The sequence below is a fragment of the Melanostigma gelatinosum genome, assembly GCF_949748355.1.
Source record: "Melanostigma gelatinosum genome assembly, chromosome: 5".
Lineage (NCBI taxonomy): Eukaryota > Metazoa > Chordata > Actinopteri > Perciformes > Zoarcidae > Melanostigma > Melanostigma gelatinosum.
In genome coordinates, this window is record NC_136638.1 from 21,434,772 (window position 1) to 21,445,474 (window position 10,703).

Here is a 10,703-nt window from a genome sequence, read left to right on the forward strand (position 1 = left end):
CTGAGCGACGGGGCAACCAGTCGTGTGGGAGAACTTGGGGTGATTGAACACCAGGCGAGCTGCAGCTTTCTGGACAAGCTCCAGAGGTCTGATGGCCGACGCCGGGGCTCCGGCAAGTAGTGAGTTGCAGTAGTCCAGGCGGGAAATGACAAGAGCCTGGATGAGCACCTGCGATGTCTCATCAGTGAGGAAGGGGCGAATCCTCCTGATGTTGTAAAGCAGGAATCTGCAGGAGCGTGTAACCGATGCAATGTTTGCTGAGAATGACAGTTGGTCGTCCAGGGTCACACTCAGGTTTCTCGCAGTTCGAGTTGGCGTTGGCAGATAAGATACACATTTAAGATGTTCTTGTTCTGAATGTCTCTAAATTGGGTTGTTGCTCCTTGACATTTCTTCAAGGTGCTCCGGAGCTCTTACTTGAAAAAGGTGTCCAGAGCCCTGACAAATGCATATATGATTACACATTTGACCACACAGACTGTCATTTTTAAACCATTATCTACAGATACTATTATTAGAACGGGGTATTATGTGAAGGAAACCAAAATCAACTGAGCTCCAAACTGTGGAAGGCTAACTTGTAGTAACCATACAGACTAGTGTTCGATAGCCAGAGCGATACAAATCAAAATAACATAATTTGTCTTTGTGTAATCAGATGTACAGCATATCCAATATCATGCTCAATGTTGGGGGAGTGGCATCAGAGAGCCCCGAATACCAACCGAGTAACTGAATTAGACATAGTCTAAATAAATCTCTTTGTCGAAATTAATCTCATTACAAAGTCTTCTCATTGGCTGCTTGTAAACTCAGAGTTAGTGCACTGCACAGCCTGCGCTGCTACGAAAAGATTTATAGAGGCATGAAAGATAAAATTCATCTTTATGTTTGCACTCTAAGTGCACTGTTTTCGAGCAGAGAAGAGGGGGAAAGAGTAGCATAGACACACTAAAGCTGCCTTCAGAAGTTAACTGTGAGCTCGTGGTTACGACGCGGGAAGTCACGTGCACAATAAGCGTGGCGTTCAAATGCTTAAGTGCTGCAACGGCAATATCAACATTACCGTCAGCATCTAGAAGTCATAGAGGCTAAAAATGTTGCAAGCTGGCAAAGCGGGTAAGGTAATGCTAAGGCATAATAACAGAGGCTGCTGTAAATATCGACATTCTCCACAGACATATTACTAAATTACAAAGTTTTTAAGCACCCTAAAATGTCTTCCATGGCCTCCAAATCGGTTTTTTTTACACTGTCAGCAAACACGTCACAACTCGTGAACTTTGAGCATTTAACAAAATATCCACTTCCGGGGGGGGGGGGGGCATGAGACCTTATTCACATCTGGCATTTCCTGTGACATTATCTGGCGAGCCTTTATCCATTCAGAACATACATGTACCAATAAAACTGACTCCGGCAGCCAGGTAGAAACGCAAATAGTGTTTTTTCGCTCACACTATGCAAATAATTCTTCCAGAACGTTAAATGACAGTAAACATCTGTTTCATCTGCGACACAGCCTTGAGTCTCATTTTTATTCCAACTTTGGTAGATGTGCTCATCTCGCCAGCTCTTGGGCCCGTTCCAAGAAAGAGCTTCTCCGAGGTGTCTGAATAACTTTACAGAGTTAAATCCTCAACATGTATATGCTTCTGAATTGTACTCGACAAAACTGAGATAATTGAGGAAACCTGCTGCTTGGAACAGGGTTCCGCTCAATTGACAACACAACAGCAGGCCAGGGATGTACATTGTTAAGAAACGATTCAAAACAAAAAATGTATTATCCCACTGGTTCACATAAAACCTATCCATATAAATGTGTTTCTATGTGCATGGTGGCAACAAAATGATGACACAGTCACGATGCAATTAATCTTTCCTCAAGCACCAGTGAGGTTATATTGCCACTAATCAGGTATCAGACGTATGAGGGCATATCAAAGTTGAGATTTTTTTTCAGCAATGTATATTGTGATATGATAAATACCCGAATATTCACCGTCACTGTTTAGGTATATAAATGTCTCCTTCGTTGAAATGTGGTAAGTTTATTTTGCTTCATTATCAGACACAGCAACTTGCCGCTCGCACGCAGTGCATCCTGGTACATGTAGGCACAGCTAGCCAACTCTGCAGCAGGACAGATCAGCTTTCTCAGTCAATAAACACACGCACTGGGGATTATTTTCATTGTTTTGATTGACAACATTTACTATCATCACGGATTGGACATCCACATAAACGGTGGAACATTGTCCCTTTAAATAGCCGACATTGCACATCCTGCGATGCGACAATTGCGCATGAACGCATCACAACGTTGCCGCTGGAATGATTCATCGCGCGGCCCTCGCCTCCAAATCAGAAATGTTGATGTCAAAACGTCTGATCAAACTGTCATTTTAAAAGCAAGGAGTCCCATTTGAGCTGCTTCTACCTGCAATTAAAATGAAGACATCCACATCCAAACTCCTCCGTCTGTGAGTCAGTCACCACACATGGGAGTAAAACAGAGAGGAGTATTGAGTGGATTCAGAGTTCTAAAACAGCACACGAGGTACAGTGGTATAACTGCAGGCAGTGCCACAAGCATACTCATGTGGCACGCTAACACACAGACAACACGGGACACAGCCTCTTATCCTGGCGCAGTCAAATCTATCAAACACAAACACCGTAATCGCACACTTGTTCTCTCTGGAAACGGGATCAGAAGCAATTTAATCAAGCACAGGATGTCAAGTTGTTCTAAATAAATAAAGTCTTGACAGATTCCGTCTTTACTTTCACTTGTTTATTCCAAAAAAAAATTCAGTCAACTTTTCAGGACACGTCATTAAATTGAAAAAGGAAAACAATAAAGAATGCACTGGGTTTCTGCGAGAGCTGGAGGGCCTTTAAAAGGGCACGGCTCTGTGGCAGCCTTATTATTTCAGGAGAGTGCTGGTACTGTTTACAGTTTCCTAAAACAGCAACTGTTGAAAAGGGGAAGAACACAAAAGCCAGTCGAGCTCGGATTTGAATGGCACCACACTGGACGGCCCGGACCATGTGACTGCACACTAGCACAGCCCTCAGGTTATCGCTGAGGGGTTGGCCTGATATGCAGCTATTACAAAAGGTTGAGCTTCGTAAGAAAGGTTGGTAATGTCGGTATATAGAGATATCCTTAAATTGTGTCATGACATCACAGAGAAATGTAATTTATATTTGCAGACTGTTGTGCAAAGACTATTACAGCCACGATTACCTATTTTAGCTGCTATTTGAAATGAAGCTATTATTGTGCACATGAATTCAACCATTCAACAATTGCTTGCATGTGCAAAACATGTGAACGTATGACCTCCGTAAGCTGTTTTCTGATGATAATTAGAGTGCTTCCTTGCTTGTTTTTGTAAAAACAGTAAAATTCCAGGGGTTCCTTTTGTATTCCTCACTGATTATGGCCGTCACATACCTCTGTGATACTAAATTGTGAGTCTTTTAAGAAAAGATGACTCATAGTAGGGCTGGGCGATAAATCGATTTAATCGATTAATTCGAATGTGTGCTTTAAGGCGATGTGTTTTATTGAAAATCGAGAAAATCGCCCCCACCCTCCCCCCCCGTTGGGTTCCCGTAGTTGAGTGCGCGCGCATTGTTTACAAACGAAAACAATGGCGGCCAGCAGTGAAGCTCTCGTTCTTAAGAGAGGGAAGAATGTGTCTTCGGTGGTCTGGAAATGGTTCGGGTTCGTGTCATCTGACACAGAACAAACAGCCTCAAACAGAGGCATGCCGCCGAGTGGGAGAAGCGTTGCACCCTGAGGAGGGAGCAGGACCGCGGGAGCACAAGCGACGCTGTCTTCCTGGCAAAAAATATTTCGAAAAAACATGCACTACTGTTTAATACTGTTGGTTATGTTGTGAATGCACTTGATTTTGTTTACATGCACTTATTTACTGTGCAAAATATGTTATGTTGATGTTAGATCAGATGTTGCACTTTTGAAAATGTGAATGTTAAAGGGTCACATACATTTTATTTCATGCTGTGTTTGTATCAGTGTATTCAGTTAGAAAAGCTTACTGTAAAAAGTTACATTTGCACAGTTGTTTACAATGGAAGGCTACTATTTAATGCCATTTAATGTTATGTTTAATTTAATTTTATATTTAAATGATTCAGGGAAACAAAAGAGTGACCAAATACTTTTTGTATACTACAGGCACCTTTCTACAATGTTCAGGGTTTGTTTGCACTTTATTTTTATCAACCTACGAGGGAAAATCATCACAAAATAAAATAAAAAATTGTTTTCAACAGCTTCTGTCATCTGCAAAAATTTGTGGGGGAAAAAAATCGATTTAAATCGTGAATCGGATTTTTTGTAAAAAAATCGGAGATTTTTTTTTTAGGCCATATCGCCCAGCCCTAACTCATAGCGTCCCAATGTCGAGCCTTTTTTCATTAGACATGTACAACGCAGTGCATCAAGTCTACTCTGTCAGACAGTGAGTCGTGCTCATGCGTTGACCTCTTTTCACGGTGCATTACACCAACAGATTTACTCAACAAATCAATTTTATATAATTTAACGACTCAATTCTCCAGTTGAAATACTACCAGTGTGATCTATTCTCTCCATATACTGCTAGGAAGACTTGCATCTAAGCACATGCTTCTTAGGTCATGTTGTATTGCACTGTATATCACAGCAAATGTCACATTCTGTCTCACATTTGCAACAGTCACTGATTTTTTTAAAAAAGTGTGAATAGAGCCGTCAACTTACACTGATTGATAGTGAAATAAAGCAGGACAGTGACAGTGACAAATACCTCCTCCCATCAGAGAGGGAAGCGTTGCAATCCTTCAATATCATACAAGTGGAAGAGCTCGGTCATCCCGGCCTCCATCAGACTCTGCAGTAGCTCAGTCAAAACACAGTCTACCACTCATGAATCATCCAACTACTGTGTGCAACTATGACCAAACCCAAAGATAATTGATGTATTGTTACAAAGATAAAACTTGATGCTCAAGTTATGTCTTATGTTGTTTGTTTTATATATATAATAAGTATATAATAAGTGTCCCATTCTCAAGTCCTGGATCTCATCTCAGAGGGTGACATTAGAGCAGTAAGTCTGTCGGTTTCTTCCACTGTGTGACTAAAGCATTCTTCACCACTTCCTCCCCCCAGCTTCCTGCATGGCAATAAAACGCTCACATGTGGTCCATTTCCTGCCTTTTCTCACACGTCTCCCGAACACAGTGGCGGTTACATTCGATCAATAATACATAAAGTAAAAATGGAAAATAAAAATGGAAAAAAGCAGCACGTGGAAGAAAAATAATAAGTAAGACTACAGAACAGAAACCTTTTGAGGTTGGCCAAGCAGGAGATAATGTAGAACACCCTCATGTGTCTGACAAGCTGACAACCTGTACTAACCACACGCTAACATGACCTAAAAATGATCCCTGAGGTTTCCCGAAAGCTCATGTATCAAAGCATCAAAGGCTTCAAATGCCACAGCTTCCAACAGCAACTGAAGAGTGAGCCATTTAACAGGATTCTCAATGTAATACTGTCAAAAACATGAAGGTTAACAACACCGTTGCGTGGCAGAATACTTCATTCTGACACAAAAATATATTGCTTTCAAATGTGGGCTTTGGCCTAACATGTAGCAGAGCTGAGTGATGTGTGCAAAAATAAATAAATGAATCCTAGCTCGTTCCTGGTGAATCACAATATATCTTTAGGTGCGGTAAAACACTAATTGTCCATCACAACAAAGCAACGTCACTCTGGAGCCGTCATTCAAGTGTTTCATAACTTATAGAGTGAAATTGCCTAATAATGTGATTCAAGGCAACAGAATTGTATATGGGGCTTTATAATAAATAAAAAACTCATATGATTAAACAATGATAATTCAGTTTAAATTACCCAAACACACTGTGAAGCAGCTGCATGTCTATACGATGAAGGAAAAGTAGTCTGCCGTTCCACTAAAGCTCTCCCATGTCCAGAGTGTCTCATTACAGACGCCACAGCTGAACTGTCCGTTCATTACTGAAGCACTAATTACTTTAATCACCAACGAAATGACAAGCATGATTAGAATCATTAAACCCCACTTTAATTAATAAGGGTTCATTACCAATTACACTCAAAAAAAAACCTGACGGATAATGATGGACATGTGTCAATGTCGACACTATGCCAGCCTCTCCTTCTGCTTCATACTTAGGCAATTTCTAAAAGGCATTTGTGATATTATTTCAGAAACACTTAATTCCACCAATAACACAAAAGCATGACAAAACATGTTTTCTGCTATATATATATATATATATATATATATATATATATATATATATATATATATAGCACTGTGCCTTCCTTGCTGCTGTGCTTCCATGATTTCATATTAAAATTCAGGATTAATATTCGCTTCAGCAGTTACAAAGCTGCTACATAGTCTCACTTTATTTGAAGCCACCAAAATGGCTACAAACTACTATTAAACTATTCAGTTTAATAATTCATACCATTTTTTTTCTTTTCACATTCCCATTATCTGCAATAAAAACAATGTATATCTATAATAACCTTTCATACTCTCCTAAGGTGTCACTTTTTTTATAACAAACTAATTATTCACATTTCTGATCTTATTTTTACGTATCAAAGCAATATTCAGTCTCCTGACTGACTGATTACATTCTGAACCACCAAACACACTGCAGAGGATGAAGATTGGTACTAAACATGTGTTACTTTAAACAGAACATCATTGATTGTTGAATAGCATCACGTCACAATTTTACAAAGTTGCTGACGTGCAGCTAAAGCCATTGGTACATAAAATGTCTGCTTCCGCATGACAATGGCTCACATAACGAACAGATGCAGAAGCTAAACCTAGAAGTCCTCAACATAAGCTGGTACCTACACAGTCTGTGATGTCAAGTCACATGTTTCTATGGATGCACTGAGGATCCTTTTCCCTCACTCTGTCCAGTGAGGTCATCTTTTACTCTGGAATGCAGAGCAATAATATATTTCCCTTTCTATCCAACCGGTTCCCCTGGATTCCTTTAAAGAATACCTCATTCCTTCTGCCTGTTTTACTGGATTTCGTGTTTTTACAACATTAAAAAAAGGACATTATCACAAAGTATAGCTACAAACAGAAGAAAAGTTTGGAATTATGTGTATCTCTGAACACAGTGGTGTTCTTCTAATGTCCTTGGCTGTGAGTATCTACATTCTGGGCCTGAAGCCTGAATGGTACTTCTGTGATGTAACCCTGCCCAGTGACTTGTTAAACAAACATTTCAGTGTTTCTCCTCTAAAGACTGATTTGACTTTGCTGAAACCGAGCGATGCCAGTGTCTACCACTTTGTTTACCAGCCATGCAAATGGTACTGTACCTTTCAGCAGCTCTGAGTGTGGAGAAGTAGTTACAACCTCCACTTTAATCCAGCTCATGGTGTATTTCATTCCTGGGTCTGGACCACGTTTACACAAACTACACTGCATGTCAGGAATGTAATCATATAGCCCCAAATATGGTGAAAACTATAAATAGTTGAGTACAAGTTAATATTAAAGTGTCTTTTGTCAGTGTGAGATGACATAATCATCTAAAGAATCTTGAAACACGAATTGCATTTTTTTTGTTTCCATTTCTCTTTCCTAACAGATGCTGAATTGCAGTTTCACTGAGCAAAACTAGCACACACCTTCAAGCTTGTACACTTCAGCTTATTTACAGATCTGCAAGCAAACTTGGGGCTCACAGTTTACGTAGGGGTAGCTAAGAAGTTAGAGTAAACAAAAGGGGATCGTGTCTCCTCCCGGGGGTGAATGATTACTTCCTCTCCCCTAAACTCTGTTGAGATTTGTGCAGCAGAGACAGCTCAGGCTTCCTTTGCCTCCGACCGCTCTGCCCGGAGTATTGAGCAACAGGGAACAGGCCTGAGAACACTTTAGGAATGAAAAGCGATGATCTCACACAGACTTTTCATGAGAGACTTTTGCTGAGTGCTGATGTCATCCAACGCTCCCTTGCAAGCAATCCACAAACTCGAGAGGCAGGACATTCAAGAGTTGCAGGCTGTTGTTCGGATTTCTCAAGACAACATCCTTTGGTAACTCTGGGAGTGCATGTCCTCTCAGTCCATTCTGGGGTTTCCTGTCAAAAAGCTAATGTTGTCACACGTTCCCTCACCTTAACTTTGCTGGAACACGACCAGTGATTTTGAGTTTTACCAATCCGAAAGACACGAGTGGGACCGTTTTCCTCATTATCTCAAAGTTTTAGGAAAACTGCACACTAGAGCAACACCACCTACGTCAACAACTGAGGAGTTAATGAAGTATTTAGCGATCAGTCCAACTTGGCTCATTGGTCACTTTCTAGAAAAGTAGAAACACAACTCAACAGGCCTATAGAGGCCAAATATATAGAAACACTACTACTGGTCAATTATTGTCTGTAGAGGTTCAGCTGTAGTCAAGATTTCCATTCTGACAGATATGGAAAAGCAGAGACAATGATCAACAGCAACCAAAGTTTTTGGTCCCTGATCACAGAAAATGACTTTCAACCACTGGTTCCTACGGCTGCTGACAGTGTGTAAGCAGCGACATGCACTTAACACACTCGGTTTATTAGTTTAGATGTACAGGTTTACTGTGGCACTTAACTGTTTGCCTTTGCAAAGCAGCTGGATTCTTGCAAGATCACAAGATCACACAAGAACCGCAGGATCCCTTATCACACAAAACAATCCATCACGTCAGACTTTTAATTCAATACAACAATGGCGGCTCCCAAAGAGCTTAGCATAGATGCTGCAATAGCATCAGTTACATCAGAACTGGAGAGTATTTCTTCATTTAAAGAAGAGCGAGAAAAAAAACCGGCAGAGTACGCATTTATTTTGATGTTTTTGGCTCTTCACCAGACTAGGAGTTTGATCCAATCACCTGCCACTTACTTTGTGAAAGTGCCTGTCATTTGCCACACAGTTTCCAATGACTCAGAGGGTTGTTTGTACCAATCAGCTGATTTAATTGCAGAATGCTCTTGGAAGTAAGAGACACTGTTGTTTCTGCACAGCAGGAATTGTCAGTTAGAAGTGGTTGATCTAGAAACACCTGCACTACTCCCATCAACAGTCCACCACCCGCCAAGTATTGATCTCTTTCCAGGCAATGACCAGCATGCAGGAATAGCTCAATGACACCACAGCTCCAGTGATGCAGGCCCGGTGTTGCCCACTTTCTAATTAAGCACATAAGCCCACTCTACATTGAACTTGCAAAGCCAATAGAGAGGCTATGAATGAAATGAATGTCGACACAGTTGCTATCTAATAGACAATGTTCTCATGTGACTGTCATTTATTGTGCTGATAAAACTGCTAAGGCTGACCAAGTATATGTTTTATCAATCACACACACAGTTCATAAAACCACCACGAGCCGCACAGCTATCATGCTCTGTGATGAGTCACCCTGTAAGTGAACTTTGTGTACCAACAAATGTATTGAAGCTTAACTGTCACAACAAGAACGCTCTCCAACAAACTTTCAGGAGCTGTATCGGAGGAGGATAATCACACGATGCACTGAGTGCTTTGAAAAGTAAAGCACTCAGCGTAACACTATCTCTTTTATTCAGCTGTAACAGCTATTAGCTGCTCTGTATTGGGCAACATTAAATAGTAATAATAACACATCGATAACTAGCCTCATCCTGCACTAAAGCAGAGCTGTATTGGTGCTGTTTACTAACTGTACAGGAGTTATGTATCAACTTGGATTTGGTTTTGACTTCATTATACTGACTGACTTAAAAACTTTAAAACTATCAGAAAGGCAAATCTTTCAGTGCCATGTGACCAATAGAGACATTTTTTCCAGGGGGAAAAAAAAGCACAGTGGTTACATTTTCTGCAACTATGTAACTTTTCTCAGTTGAGAGTGAAATGAACCCTTGCTTGTGAGAATACAGGATGTGAAAGTTGGCAATTAGTCCGTCTGAATACTCACCAGCTTCTTGTTTTTACCCTCGTCCTCGCTGGACTTCTTTTTAGAGGGTTTATTCGGGTCATCCCCGCCGCTCGCTTGATCCATTTCGACTTTTAATTAAGTTACTTTCTCTCCAGAAAGACTGAATGCGGACCTCCTCAAAAAGTTGGCAAACTCCAGCAGCAAAAAAATATTAACAAGTACAGCAAAACCATTCAGCTTAGGTCCGTTTAAAAGGTAATGAATAAATTCAAGTTGACCGCTTCCAAATAGTTCCCGAATAGTATCCAAAAAGTGGAGGGGGCTGCTCGTAGGAGAAGAGGTGTGGTAGGATATGGTATCCGTCCTGGTGTCTCCTCAGCTAGGCAGCAAGTCGCTTCACACAGCGGGTAAAGGCTTCCTGAAATAACCAGAATAAGATGCAAACAATAAATAACTAGATGGAGACAATTACTTGGGCGTTCAGTTGCACGAATGTTTGCTTTAACACGTGTTTCCCCGTGCAGCCTTGTTAGTATGATGCGTTCAGTGAATACTGTGAACGGTAAAACATATGTAAACAAACATGTAAGAGGAATAGACAGCTCGGTAAAACAAAAAAAATGCGATGTGTGTTTTACGTTTACATACAGATCCCTGTGTTTGGACAGGGCTACA

General features: G+C 40.7%; 1 protein-coding gene across 1 annotated transcript in view; it reads right to left on the minus strand.

Moving 5' to 3' along the window:
- Window positions 1–10,334, minus strand: part of diaph2 (diaphanous-related formin 2) — a 349,512-nt gene extending 339,178 nt beyond the window's left edge. Inside the window, exon 1 of the mRNA XM_079268826.1 lies at window positions 10,068–10,334. Coding sequence (XP_079124952.1) covers window positions 10,068–10,151 — 84 coding nt within the window. The 5' untranslated portion in view covers window positions 10,152–10,334. The remainder of the gene's footprint in view (window positions 1–10,067) is intronic.
- Window positions 10,335–10,703: the final 369 nt, after the last annotated feature.